Source organism: Galendromus occidentalis, unplaced genomic scaffold, assembly GCF_000255335.2.
Source record: "Galendromus occidentalis unplaced genomic scaffold, Mocc_1.1 scf7180000077512, whole genome shotgun sequence".
In the NCBI taxonomy this organism is placed as follows: domain Eukaryota; kingdom Metazoa; phylum Arthropoda; class Arachnida; order Mesostigmata; family Phytoseiidae; genus Galendromus; species Galendromus occidentalis.
The window spans coordinates 343,658-358,253 of NW_003805500.1; the positions used below are offsets into that span (position 1 = coordinate 343,658).

Sequence of the window (14,596 nt, forward strand, 5' to 3'; positions counted from 1 at the left end):
AGGAGGTACATACTAGGGGGAGGGGTGAGAGCTCGGACCCTCTTTCAGGTGCATCTTGGTATATATTGGTTAGCACATCTACGGCGAATATCTTTCGCTGGATTGGGGCAGAGTTAGAGAGATCCTTTTCTCCGACCTACTCCTTAGTTCAAAATTTCCCTCGAGAAGGTGAGTGTTCTCCGAAGACGACACTTCCTAACGATTTATTCTGAAATTTACATTCGGATAGGCAGGCGGTATTCGGATCTCCCTATATAATCACTAATAATGTTCTCTCTTACAGAAATGGCGAAGATTTCCAGTTTCCACGGTGTCGATGGGACGGGCAGCGACCTCCCGGGGGCTCTCCCGATACCGTCGATCGGGAAACGCAAGTTCGACGATTCTGCCGACGAGGCGGCCATCGGAAAGAAATTCCGCGGAGCCGAGTACCCACAAGGCGAGGATGTTCTGCTCGCAGAATCAGCTCTCGTCATGGAACCAAGTGTACTGGAGAAGTTTCGGAATCCATTCGACCAGATCGACCTTCCTGAGACTGAACTCCCTTACACACCGGAATCGACCATCTCGGCCATCTCACCAGCCTCGCCGTCACTCTCTGTCGAGGCGGAGGTCGGCGGAGATAGGATCACCTCGTGCAATGATTCCGAGAGCTGTGATGACGATAAGCAGATGCTCATCCGGAGGAGTGATCTTCAAGTGGGACGTCAAATCGGCCAGGGATGCTTCGGTACAGTCTTCGAAGCCAAGCTGACGACGGAGCACGGTGAGACTCGAAGCGTTGCAGTGAAGAGAGTCGATCCTGACGCCGACCGTTTCGCTGCGGAAGATTTCGAGCGCGAAATCGCGATAATGACGCAGCTCGAGCATCCGAACATCGTGAGGGTCATTGGACTCGTCAACGACGGCGAAATGCTCATGGTCATGGAGCTCATGGGCTTCGGTTCTCTGCCAGACTACCTCCACGCCAATCGCGACCTGCTGGGAAAAGAAGAGCTGATAAAATTCGGCTGCGACATCGCGAGCGCGATGGAGTACCTTGGGCAGAGGAAGATCGTCCATCGGGATCTCGCAGCGCGGAACATCCTGGTAGAGTCTGATTCATGCGCCAAGTTAAGCGATTTCGGGCTCGCTCACTCCTTGAAAGAGGAAGACATTCTTCCGACCAAGTTCTTGGACCGCTGCTTGCCAGTCGAATGGCAGGCTCCGGAGTCCATCTTGCTCGACATATTTTCCACGAAGAGCGATGTCTGGAGCTTCGGGGTCCTCCTCTGGGAAACGTTCACATTCGGTCAGGATCCCATTTTGATGTATTCGATGGATCCGAGGGAAATCGGAATGGCACTTATGGATGGCGATCGTCTGCCGTGCCCTATCGACTGCCCCACCGATGTATATGATGTCATGCAAGAGTGCTGGGACTCGGACTACAACTCGAGATCCAGCTTTGCAATCATCTTGAACAGGCTTCGAAAAATTATCGGATTCGCTGAGTAGGTAGATATTTCAATTCGAATCGTATCCCATCAAATAAAACAATGCGGAGTTCAGCTTGATATTTATTGTCTCATGATTCAATGAACTCAGGATCCTGTCGTATTCGAATGTCCTGAAGACTGTCACCGAATGCATAGCATCGGTCATAGCGCACTCGAAGAGAAAGTCACCGGCAATGAGTCAGTCGGTGATATCTGGAATTTTTCCCACAACTCCCTGTGAGAATGCCCTCGCATTCCCGATGAGCAGATAGGCTCCTTGGACTCGAAGACAATCCCCAACCTTAATGACCCGAGGAAATACATTGTCCTAGCTAGCGACCGAGAACTCCGATGGAAGAACCTCAGACCCAATCAGATGGCCACTCAGTGGTGTCCTCGATCATTAGGCGCATATAAGTGGGCATTTTCTCTGAATCAGTACTATGTTCTCTCTGCAAGGTGCGCTCAGTCTCATTATTGATGATTTATGATCTTTGAACCGGGGGCTCCAGAATAACGAATTCTCATGGGAGCTTATAAGCCCTCTCACACCCGAGGAATTCCGAAATCAGAACCCTCCCCGCCCCATTCCCATTCGAGCCGCATCCGGAGTGCGGGGACAAGGGGTACATACTAGGGGGAGGGGTGAAAGCTTGGACTCCTTTTCAGGTACATTTTGGCATACATTGGGTAGCGTATCTATGGCGAATATCTTTCGCTGGGTTGGAGCAGGGTTAGAGATATCCTCTTCTTCAACCTACTCCTCAGTTTAAAATAACCCTCGAGAAAGTAAGTGTTCACCGAAGGCGACTCTTCCTGAGGACTTATCCTGAAGTTTACATCCAGATAGGCAGGCGGTATCCCGATCTCCCTGTATAGTCAGTTATAATGTCCCCTCTTACAGGAATGGCAAAGACTTCAAGCTTCCGCGATGTCGATCTCGCGGGCAAGGACCTTTCGGGATCTCCCTCGATGCTGTCAATGAAGGAACGCAAGGTTGACGATTCCATCGGCGAAGCGGCCGTAGGGAAAATGTTCCGCGCAGTCGATTATCGTCAGGGCGAGGAAGTTTCGCTTGCAGAATCAGCTCCCCTTCTGGAGCAATGTCTGCTGGTGAAATTCGGCGGAGCGAGGAATGACGTCTCCGGAGCGCAGGTGAGCTCAGCGGCCTATTCGTCGCTCATCGACAGAAATGATCTTCAAATGGGTCAGCGAATCGGCCAGGGATGCTTCGGAACAGTCTTCGAAGCCAAGCTGACGAAGAACCAGGGCGACCCTCAAAGTGTCGCGGTGAAGAGAGTGGATCCTGATGCTGACCGATTTGCCGTGGAAGATTTCGAACGCGAAATCGCCATCATGTCGCAGCTCGAGCATCCGAACATCGTGAGGATAATCGGAGTTGTCGACGAGGGCGATAGGCTAATGGTCATGGAGCTGGTGGGCGTTGGTTCTCTGCCTGAGTATCTCAACGCCAATCGCGACCTGATGGAAAAAGAAGAGCTGATCAATTTCGGCTGTGACATCGCAAGTGCGATGGAGTATCTAGAGAAGAAGAAGATCGTCCATCGGGTATCGCAGCGCGGAATATCCTGGTAGAGTCCATTTCATGCGCCAAGTTGAGCTATTTCGGACTCGCACACTGCTTGGTGGGAGATAACATCCTTCCGGCCCACTTCCTGGGTCGCTGCTTTGCAGCTGAATGGCAAGCTCCGGAATCGATCTTGCACGACATGTTCACCACTGGAGCTTCAGAGTCCTCCTCTGGGAGTTTTTCGCTTTCGGTTCGGAGCCGATCCTAATTTATTCAATGGATCCGAAGGAAATCGGGATGGCACTCATGGACGGCGATCGTCTGCCGTGCCCGATTGACTGCCCCACCGATGCATATGAGGTCATGCAAGAATGCTGGAACCCCGACTACAACTCGAGACCCAGCTTCGCGTGTGTTCTGAGCGTGCTCCAAAGTATAATCGGATTTGCGAAGTAGGTATCATAGATAGCTAGAGTAGTATTGTCTCCAATGGAATAAAAATTAGCGCAGTATTGTTCGAAATCTATGATTGCATGATAAATTACATTCGGAATTCTGTCCGGGCCGGAAGCCGCGAATTCAAACACTTCAAACAAGTTTCAGTATGCTCGCGCCAGAAAGCAATTCTCGTGACCAAAGGTGAGGTGAGGTCGCTTGGATCGGGCAGTCGTTCACGGGTTTCCTCTGACTGAGTAGCCACCTTTGATTGGGACCTTTTTCCCCGAGTTTCCTCCTCTCCGTGACTTATACCCGCGTCTCGAGGCATCTTGCAGCGAGGCCAGCGGACTTATAGGGGAAGGAGCGAGCTCATCTCCCCGTGGCCGATCATTTCTATCATTGCGCCAGCGAAAGGGATGGTATAATATGTATATCGGGAGGATTTATTACAGTCGGAGATGTACATCATGTTTCTGAAACCTATGGGCGGCGTCTCTATGGAGACTCCGAGTCACAATAAAAGAGGATCGAGATTTACGTGAACGCACTGCCACCAACTTGAACGGGAACACGTCAGCACAATGCATCGCGCGACAGTCGCGCCTCGCTCGAGGTTTCCGTCTGTCGAAATCGTATATAAAATCGGTCTAGAACATTGGCGGCTTGGATTTGAAGCCTGTCACTCTATTCGAGAAAGGAAGATGTTTCTTTCGCATGGCGAGCATGGTATTGATCTCGCAGACAATACTCCGTAGCATGTCGATGATTTCCTTCATCTGCTTGTTCTTCAGGCGGACTTGTTCTTCCAGCTTCTGGCGCTCGTCCATCAGAGCCTTCATGTACTCGGAGGGCTTTTTCTCCTCCTCGTCTTTCCGGCGCTCTTCTTCAAGAGGGACGAGTTGAATCGTTGCAACGTCGGGTTCGAGCGACGAGAACTCACCGCCCGATCCATTCTGATCGCAGATTTCGTAAACTCGACGCAGTCTCTTGAAGAGACCTTGTAAGGCTTTCAGGGTCTCGTTGAGCTTCGCTTTCCGTTCCTGGAGGAAGATCGAAATTTGCTTGGGTGGGCTGTGTCGCGGGAAGACAGAGATAAGCACGGGAGAAACTAAACCTTGGGACTTACCTCTTGAAGATTCTGCGCCTGAGCGTTCATTGTGCCTGTGGGCGGCTGAAGTGTTTTGAGGATTTGGAACAACTCGCACGCTTTCGTCACGATCTCCTGGACAGTCTCCTGTCCGATCCGACACATGACGGGTATGTTGAATTCTGAGCCGTGCTGCTGTTGGTTGTTTTCCTTCGGAAATGATCAAGAATCAAGCTGGTTGGAGGAAATATCTGATTTGACGCTGACTCGGAACGTCGAAGACCAAATACTCTAGCATCAAAAGATTCTCAACTGACCTGCTGATTGCCGTCCTGGTCCTGCTGATCGTTGTTGATATTATGCCCATCGAGAGACATGCCGCTCATATTCGGCTGGGGATAGCCCCCCATATTCGGCTGAGGATAGCCTCCCATGCCCCCCATACCACCCATAGCGCCCTGCGGTCCTCCCATCTGATTTCCATGTCCACCACCCATCATGCCGCCACCGCCTACCCCGCCTCCCTGATGGTAAGGGGACGCCATCAGCAGACTTCGATGCTGGGCTTAATGTAAGGATCACCAAAATCGAGACACCACACAAGAGAACAGGAGGGCCGCCTTCCAACGGAGCGCCAGAGGCTTGAGTCTGTGATGGGAGCGAAACTGTTTGTTTTCATTCGTTCCCGGTCGCCGCTTACAGCACCGGGTTGCTGTTTACCCTGGCGGCCGGCGGGTGATCCGAAAAGGATCGCCTAGCCCCAGCGGTGCGGGAGTATCGCACTTACGCATTCCTCTTTCATTCCCGGTATCCATTCATCGGCATTCTTCGATTAAATCACACTTTTCCCGATTCCGAAAGCCGGGAAGGGACAATATGTATATACTCCAGTATTTGATAGTATCGGATCTCAATGCACTTTCAGGGGTGGTAAGGACTTCGCAACGCTGATCGACTACAATCGATGGGCGAATGATCTGACCCGGACTTGTAATTGATACGCGAAACGAAGTCCCGTTACCAGAATACTAAGCTCTCGATCTTTGAGGGAAGCCTGCGGCTTCCTTGCCGTCTTCTCACCACGGAGACTCATCGGGTCTCCACAGACGTTCGCTCTCAACCTCGATCCAGACTCATATCAGGGGATGATCCTTATATCCTGGGAATATTCATCCCGCTGACACCTCAGGAATCGCGAATCACTGCAGCGAGGAACTCGAGTTCCGTCTCCGTTCTCGGTTTCTTTCTCGACGAATACAGGTCGGGGCTGACGACAGGGGGAACCAGCCGGGAGTTCCGCCCACAGATCACGGAGCTCTTAAGACGATCATTCCCGGGATTTTTGCTTGTCAGTGCGCAAAATAGAACTGAAGAAGATTGAGAGTCTCCAATTTGAGATACTGTTGTACTTCTTCTTTGCCCCTCGAGAGGTTCTTCCCTGTTCTGCAGAAGTCGGGAACGTCGGAAATCTCGGATGTCTACGTCGGCGACAGAGACTTCTGCTCGGACGGGATCTCAAGTTTCACAAAGAACAGCGAGATATATGGACGTACCTCATAGGTACAGCACGACATCGTTTTATGCGTGGTATGATTCTCTGAACGTCATGGCCTTGATATGAGTGAAATGATATGATGAGTGATATGAGTGAGAAAGGAAACGATCTGTCTCAATGAGACGGGCTCCGTCTCCCCACAAGAACTCTCAAGGAGAAACTCCCCAGGCACAGCCACTGAGTGCGAGGAGAGCCGTGTGAGCTGTACAGCTCCGAGTACATTGTCCGATTTTGTCGTGCAATTCCCGAGCGACGCAGCAGAAACAAAGGGAGAACTCCGGAAATGAATACATCGTCGTGCATCTGATCCGTCCTCGCGGGTTCAACGAGATCATGAGCTCAAGGAAGCAGAAGAGATTTGTGCTCACTCGTGAGTAGAGCACGAGTGCCGTGGCATTCGATATTGCCATCGCGAGAGATCCGATGTATGAGGGAGCGAGGCCTTCAAAGAGTTCCGAGTAGAGGATCGAGCGAGCGGTGTCGAGGAAAGACAGGGGTCGCAGTTTCCGGGCGGAAACCTACCGCCAACTTCTGAAGACCCGGGACCCTAGAGATGAACTCAAGTTGCCGCGGAGGGAGCGGCTGCAAGTCTCCCCAAAAGAGGAATCTATGAGGTGGCTCTCGGATCTCCGATGACTCTCCTCAGAACATTGGAAGACATGGTCAAAGACATTATGCAAGGCGGATGGTATGGCATATATATGATAGAACGCTCGAAAGCGCGCATGCGCCAGATGAATCCGGAAAGGAGCGACCAAGGACTCAATTTCCTTATCTCGAGGAACCTCGAGTTTTCAAAACCCGCGCCGAGCTGCCCATTGGCGCCGTCGAACAATAACACCGCTCCTCTCATTTGTCGTGGAGAGCTGGGGGTCGGCAGTTCGGCAGGCCGGTTCTGGGTGGGCCGCCAGCTTGAGCCAAACAGACTCAACGAAGAACAACAACACGAAGTGGCTTGCAGCGCCATGGCGGGACAAAAGTGAACTATCAGAGCCGGTGTCTTCTTCTCCCATTGTAGCCGTGTGAATCGTATCTCGAACCTGTACCCCGTATCAACGTTAAGTTCAAGCTCTGAAGTCTTTGATTGGCGTCTCAGAAGTTCTCAGGCAGGCGTGAGAAGTGCACTCAAGGGAAGCCGGACCGTTTGTTTTCATCCGTCCTCTCGGTCGGCGCTTACATCGCCGGGGTTGTTGTTTAGCCTCGCGGCTGGCGGCTCCAGCGTCTCCTCACGGTGAAGTTTAAGTGTTCTTCGCAAAATCCAGATCTGAAGAATGAGTTCTGGAATCTACGGTGGAGGTAAACACGACGTGAATCTACAGATTATAATCCTCTAGGTTCTCAGCTCCGTCTCGAGCGAATTCTGGAACTGGAATCCCTATAACCAGAGACACACAGTCGAGCCCAGTCGTCATATTATTGAGCGAACATCCGTGTTTTCGATACCTGGTCCATGCCGAGCTATCATCGGAGTCGCGTCTTTGATCCCCGGGACTCCGTGTCTGAGCCCGGTGACCGGTGTCGTCGACAAGAGCTTGTGGCTCAGAAATCCGAACCCGATCAGAGGACCTGGGGCGCTTTGGGCGCCATCATCGAATTTAGCCCTTCAGAATGAAAGCGAACGTAGTTGAGATGTGTTCTTGAGTAATTCGCGATTTTTAATGCTTCAGATGAAGTTGGAGCGGTCGTGTTCGACTACGGACACTATTCATTCCGCGCCGGATACGCGGGAGAAGATGCTCCGAAAGCCGATATACCGTCCGCGATCGGTCTCGTGGATCAGCTCATCGAGGGCAAAGACGAACTAGAAAAGAAGTATTTGATCGACGTCGGAGCCCTCAACTACCCGCGGAAGGGGGTCGAGCTGCAATCGTTCCTCAAGGATGGACTCATCGACGACTGGGAGCTCTTCGAGAAGATTCTTGATTACAGTTATGACAAACACATCCGGTAAGAGCTTGGGGTTTTCTGATTCCGCATCTCTGAACTCATAGATTCGAAGGGATCGTTCAAGCTAATCTCGTGATTTCCTTGGCCGCATCGGATAGAGAGACTGATCGAGAGCAAATATCTGCCTTCCAGCTCCGAGTCGCAGCTTCATCCGGTGTTGATTTCGGAGGCGTCATGGAACACCCGGCCGAAACGCGAAAAACTCACTGAGCTCATGTTCGAGAAGTACAACGTTCCCGCATTTTTCCTCATCAAAAATGCTGTCCTCTCAGCGTTCGCGAACGGAAGGGCTACGGCGGTGATTGTCGATTCAGGTAAACGGCAGAACAGCTGAAGAGCACACACCTAGACCTGATTCGCCCCATCGGAACACCGCTTCCACGAGTTACAGACTCAGCGTTTGAGAACATGAATCACCGGATCATTCTCTTCCAGGTGCGACTCAGACTTCTGCCGTGCCGGTACATGACGGCTACGTGTTACAGCAAGCGATCGTGAAATCACCCTTAGCTGGCGATTTCATCACAATGCAATGTAAACAGTATCTCGAGGACCATGAGAAAGTCGAGCTCGTTCCCAACTATCTGGTCGCGTCGAAAGAGCCTGTCAAGGAGCGGGAACCTCCGAAATATACGAGAAAGACCGTGCCCGAGGTGTCGAAATCCTGGGCCAATCTCCAAGTGAGGACGCTGTTGCAAGACTTCCAGGCCTCGGTCCTCCAAGTGTCCGATGCGCCCTACGACAAGGAGGTCGCCGAAGGCATGCCCGCTGTTCACTACGAGTTTCCCACGGGCTATAACAACGACTATGGAGCGAAAAGATTCGAAATACCCGAGGGTCTCTTCGATCCTTCGAGCATCAGGGTGAGTATTCTGGATCGCTTTTGATTGGGACTCGACTGTCGGATGTGAAAGCTGTTTGAAGCATCGAGGAAAGCTAAATATGTTCTTATCGCGTTACAGCAACAACTTCCGGGTACTCCCCTTGGAGTCGCGCAGGTGGTCACGACATCGGTCGGCATGTGTGATGTCGATATGAGACCTTCATTCTACGGCAACATTACCGTAGTTGGCGGCTGCACTCTCCTGCAGGGCTACGCTGACCGCTTGCAGCGAGACCTCTCCCACAAGACTCCGCCATCGATGAGGCTGAAATTCATTGCCCCAAACACACCTGCCGAGAGACGGTTCGCTCCTTGGATTGGCGGTTCCATTCTTGCCTCGCTCGGAACCTTCCAACAAATGTGGATATCGAGACAGGAATACGACGAAGGAGGCAAACAGGTGGTCGAACGAAAATGTCCTTGAACAAATGATCTTAAATTTCATTGTATATTGAGAACTTTCTAATAAATATCATATTCTTATTGCGCCGAGCGGAAAGAAATAAATGCGGATCCAATACACCGGACCCCCTCTCGTCTCTCAATGAGGATTCGCTGCTCCAGCGTGATCTGTCGAATGCACAAACATATATATTTTTCCTATATTCACAAGTTCTTCCAGGTTCTCGAGTGATACTCTCATATTCACACTTTTTACAACTTTTAGTTACAATTTACACGACTGACTTCTTTCTCGTCGCGAAGTTAAGTGCTTCTTAATGACTTCGTGGAGGGCACGATTTCAATGTTGCGGAACGTAAGTGACCGCGATCGTAGAGCGTAGCTTTGAAAGGCGAGTTTTCTGAGGGCGACCGCTCGCGAGCCGAATACACCTTGCGGTCAGCGGAAAAAAATAGATTGAATACCAAAGGTGATTCATGATAAGTGAGAGGCTATGATGCACCATACCCTATCCGTGGGAAATCAAGATCCAAATTCATGGACCCTTGTCGCATCACGACTTTTAGGAAGTGCAAGGTTCGGTGTCAATCCTGCACGAATCGGTCGAATCCCGGCGCTGAGTGTATCCTACGTACATATCATACGGCTCACGTGCGGAAACCACCCCGAAGATGATATCGAACACAAGAGAAGCATCGGGAGAGAGGGAAAGGAAGAGTATCGATAATCACACGAAACCGCAACCGTCAACGACCAGCTGAATCAGCACCTTAAGCTAGGGCCTCTCCTCTCTTCCTTAAATTCCCTCAAATGCAAAACCTTAATTTACTGGGGAAGGGTCAATAGACAATCGATCAATCACCATTGAGGAAGGACTCGGATCCGGAGATGATTTTTGGCGGTTCTGAGTGCGGTTTTCGATCCTCGGTCGACTTTGACCGCGGTTTCCGATCTTCGATCGACTCTAACCGCGGCTTCCTGGAATTGCTCTTTTCTGCGAAATCTAGACCCGAGGCACTCCGTTTCTTGACATTTGTCACCGCTGGCTCGCAAGGGCCCTGCTCTCCTTGTGACTTCGACTTAGCCGAACACGGTAATCTCTTAATAGTTCCGCAAATTCGGCATGTGATTATCATCCGCTTGCATCCTTTTTTCCCGCGAATTCTGAGAAGGAATAGAAGATTCAGTATCATGGGAGGAAGCTTGGAATCACTGAATTGTACCCTCATCTGTGAGAACAAACCTCGATGTTGCGTTCGTGCCCGGAACTAGGAGTGTGGAACATTTTTTGCACATCGAGCGCTTCAGAGTCGGATGCATCTTGCTCTGAGTTCTCCGGGAAAGCACATGGAGAGTGTGTCCGTAGAATGCCTGAAGATTCGACACGGCTGGATCGCTCTCCATCAGTGCTTCTTGACACTGACTGAGAAAATTCATCCGGTGGAAAACATGGGAGTTCTTAAAATTTTTCGCCATGCCTCCGATTCGGTGAATAAACTGTCGAATGAGAACAACTACTTCCTCCGGGAACGTCGCACCGCTCAGTACACCAGACTCACGTTCAACACCGCAGTGCGCAACTCAATTGAGTCCCGATGGTGGGTGATCTCCGTCGAGCCGCCGCCTGATCATATTTTGGCGGATGGACGCATTTGCTGATCGCGAGGCGCTCATGAGTTCGCGCGCGGACGGAGTAGGGTTTCTCCGTTTCGGATCTAAGCCATCAATTGTGGCCCAGACTGAAGATGCGAGTGACCAGGATGTACCCGTAATTATCTCAAAGGACGGCCGGAACAGTGAAGTCTCACGAATTCCCCCAAGTATCCGGATAGTGTGGATGAATCGAACGTCAGGACACGACGGCGCTTCGCCCCCTGGAACTCCTGTCTTCAGTCGTGGATGGACGAATCCGAACGTCCCCGGAGAGATCAAGAAACCACCGCGGGTATCGGATAATCTTTCGGATGAATGATTCTCAAGGCTGGAGCTAATATCAACCCTCGGTCGGGTTCATCTAATCGACTCACAAGCGGTTGTTTGTACTGAAGTATAGAGGTCTATCAGGTCCCAACCCAACCCCAACCCATGAGTAACCCATGAGTCTGACTGAGCCGGCACCACCGAAGTCATACCCGCTGACATCAGAATTGGACCCGAAAACTCGATGGATATCGATGTCCTCCTCCCTCTCTCCATCTTCCGGAGCTTCGCCAACTCAATACAAAAGTTCTCGAATGAATTAGAGCCGCGAACACGGCTGATGGTATGAAGTTTGCCCTGTTTGTCTATTCGTCCTCTGTTGGCATGAGGCATGATCCATTCGGGAGTCATTTTCTCTTGAATTCCCAGAAAGAGAATCGAGTGGGGAGCGTCTCGTTCAGATCTGCCGATCCCCGATATCGGAGGTTCTCCCGATTAGGCCTCGACTTCAAGGACCACCCTCAATATCCCCACACGAGATCTCGTTCTCCAGAGCTTAGTTTCTTATGTCGCAAGATCCAGACGCAAGAGATTTTCTACTATGCAGATTCGAGTCGCAACGCATCGCGTGGCAGTCATCAGATCATCAGATGTGACACAATCTCTGAGTTGTTCGAAGATCCGGACCGTTGTCAGAGTATCGACGAAATTCCGTGGAGGGTATTTTCCTCCGTGAATCTCATCAGTCCGTTATCGATCTGAGCGGCCGGATTTCCCGTGGGATGGTCCCGTTCAAGCCTGCGATGCAATACTTCATCGGGGACTTGCCCTTACCAAAGAGAAAGAAACTCTCCGCTGGCTCGACGTGGTGACCCTCTCCTTGAAGGACCATTGCTCCATTCACTCAGCGTCTACACGACAACCGGTAAGCAAGCTAAGCGTCGCGAAACTAATACAGCGCGATAATTATTTCTTTCGTTCGTTTCTCTGGATCTCACCATAAATTCGGTGAAGGTGCACTCATTGAATTCCAATATTCCCACCCCCTCGTTCTCCTTGACAATCTAAGCATGAAACCGAAGATCGCATGACTCTGCTTGTGAAAGGGACTACTCGAAACGAACGCCAGAGAGCAGAGAATCGAGGAAGACGAACTCGGGATCGGCCCCGATTCATGAATACTGATCAGACGCTCTAGAGATTGTCTTTCCAAATATCTGGGGAGAAGTGTATGTGGGAAGCGGTATGTCGTAATACCGATCAGGCTTTCGCGCCGAGTCAAGTGGGTGTCACTATCCAAGGGTCAACTCGCTTCATCCGCTTCTGAGAGTTTTTTTTGCTTTCGCCAGAGTCCCTATTCTCTGGAACGATCTCTTAATCATACATTTTTGGCGGATTCCGTGACTAACCGTTCTAGGAACGTTTCATTCGTGTTGACCTTAGACCGCCAAGAACATACTTGCGTGTCTCCGACGCGAGAGCGGAACCAAATGTCCGAAACACGTACTCTGATCCCTTTTTCTCGGCAGCGAACATGAAACTTTCGGTTTTGGCTATCGCTCTCCTCGTGGGCTTCGTCCAAGCTCAGAGAGGTGAGTAACATCCGGAACTTCCTTTCCGTCCCCTTTTCCCATGGGTATGGGATATCCTCCGCGAGAAGATCCTCTTTTCCGCTTAGAGCTAACTGAAGATTCCTTCTGATTCCTGCGATGCCCCGAAATCTCAGCCGTGAAGAAAGCTCACGATACCTCGCATTTGGACAAGTTGGACCGTGATGAACTCCTGAATATTCTCGGTGAGATCGAGAGCAGCGCTCCATCGAAATCGACCAATTCCCCGTACAGGCCGCCATCGTCGTTCGGCCCTTACCCACCGGTGAATGCGCCCACGGCGCCGCCACGCAACAAGTATACTACGACATACAAACCCTTCCGCGTACCCACTACATCGAGATCATCGTCATCTGACATTGACGATCTAATCAACAAATACAAAAACAAGAAGGTAAGCCGATACGTCTTGATAGGATCATTTGTCACGCACCTTGTTTTCGAAAGATGCCTGATCAGTTCTCACAATCTATCCTCTACTCCTTTCCAAAAGGGACAGCCGGGCTCACCGACTGCCGACGAGCTGCTCCGTCGCTTGAGGAACGGTAGTCCCTCCCGTCCGCTTTCAACCTATAATTACCCGGGACCGAGTTACGCAGCTCCAGGAGGCTCTTCGAAGTCGTCGTCCCTACCATATCCTACATCCTACGATAGCAAATTGTACCCGTCCAGACCGTCGTCTTATCCCTCGGCGCCGTCATACCCCAGTGCTCCAAAATACTCCTCGTACCCTTCGGCTCCTTCGTATCCATCTGCACCGACCTATTCGTCGAGACCCTCTTACCCTTCGTCGTATAGCACGCCCTATACGTCGTCTGGAAGCTACGGGAATCCTTCCCCTAAATACGCAGCGACAACAAAGAAGCCCAAAAAAGGATTCTTCGGCAAACTCTTCGGCTAGAGTGAGTGGGCGGGATGCGCGCATTACAGAAGATGTCATCGCGTATTGCATTCAAGCCTTTTCTCGATGAATGCTCCGGCTATACTGAGTGAGAGGGAGATAATCGAGACAGCGAACTGCCCGGGCTGAACGGATCCTAATATTCGTCGGTGTGCGAGAAACGTCATCGGTCAGGAAGAACGCGAGATTTTCTGGTCTGTCAAACAGGTCGCTTATTATCTTACAAATCTCCAGATGCTGTGCGTAACGAGCTACGCGAGGTGATACACTTCTCCATTGTCGAGTGCTCGGGAGTGGGGTCTCTCTGTTCGGTTGCGGATGTCTTCTGCCCTATTGTATTGCGCGAATTGTTCGGTTTATAATAAGAGAGCTAATAAACTCCTGACGACACCTATCCGGGATTTTTGCCTTCACATTCGACTCTCCTGAGTCGATTCCGATTCGCTTGCCTGACGGCAGCGGCCCCGCCCTTTCTTCGCCGGAACTGGAGAAACTCATCCGAGGCTAAAATGAATATTCCTCGGAGCCAGGGCCTTCCCGGAGCTGAGTAGTATTTCCGATAAAACGGTCCAGCCCTAGGGAGTTCCGACAGACGACGCGTGTACTGGATCAGTCACGGGGAAATACGAGAAAGGGTAAGCTGGATTTAGAGATTGTCCGATCGGTAAGGCCAGAATACCTGCTATCGCCTTGAATACATCATTCCGCCTCAGGAAGGCTCAAAACCAAGCGGTTCGCGAATCGTTCCGTCCTGCTCCATCGTACGCGCAGTAGCGCACGGTCGGTCGACGAGTCTGACTGCTGTCTGTTCAGACACTCAGGTCTCGTTACGGCTCCCCTAATT

The 14,596-nt window shown here is 51.2% G+C and overlaps 3 protein-coding genes and 1 pseudogene across 3 annotated transcripts; 3 read left to right on the top strand and 1 right to left on the bottom strand.

Moving 5' to 3' along the window:
• The first annotated feature begins 285 nt into the window (after positions 1 to 285).
• LOC108864730 (uncharacterized) lies at positions 286 to 3,465 on the top strand (annotated as a pseudogene).
• Positions 3,466 to 3,874: 409 nt separating this feature from the next.
• Positions 3,875 to 5,024, bottom strand: LOC100904242 (mediator of RNA polymerase II transcription subunit 30). The gene is made up of 3 exons (XM_003747051.1): positions 4,852 to 5,024; positions 4,574 to 4,744; positions 3,875 to 4,487 (listed from the first exon to the last, which is right to left on the bottom strand). The coding sequence occupies exons 1-3, from the start codon at positions 5,005 to 5,007 to the stop codon at positions 4,095 to 4,097; spliced, it is 720 nt and encodes a 239-aa protein (XP_003747099.1). The 5' UTR covers positions 5,008 to 5,024; the 3' UTR covers positions 3,875 to 4,094.
• A 2,254-nt stretch (positions 5,025 to 7,278) lies between these two features.
• Positions 7,279 to 9,446, top strand: Bap55 (Brahma associated protein 55kD). The gene is made up of 5 exons (XM_003747052.1): positions 7,279 to 7,385; positions 7,757 to 8,036; positions 8,169 to 8,350; positions 8,472 to 8,899; positions 8,999 to 9,446. Exons 1-5 carry the CDS (start codon positions 7,361 to 7,363, stop codon positions 9,341 to 9,343), a joined length of 1,260 nt encoding a protein of 419 aa, XP_003747100.1. The 5' UTR covers positions 7,279 to 7,360; the 3' UTR covers positions 9,344 to 9,446.
• A 2,691-nt stretch (positions 9,447 to 12,137) lies between these two features.
• Positions 12,138 to 14,146, top strand: LOC100904529 (adhesive plaque matrix protein). The gene is made up of 4 exons (XM_003747053.1): positions 12,138 to 12,166; positions 12,771 to 12,833; positions 12,968 to 13,245; positions 13,345 to 14,146. The coding sequence occupies exons 2-4, from the start codon at positions 12,776 to 12,778 to the stop codon at positions 13,750 to 13,752; spliced, it is 744 nt and encodes a 247-aa protein (XP_003747101.1). The 5' UTR covers positions 12,138 to 12,166; positions 12,771 to 12,775; the 3' UTR covers positions 13,753 to 14,146.
• The last annotated feature ends 450 nt before the right edge of the window (positions 14,147 to 14,596 follow it).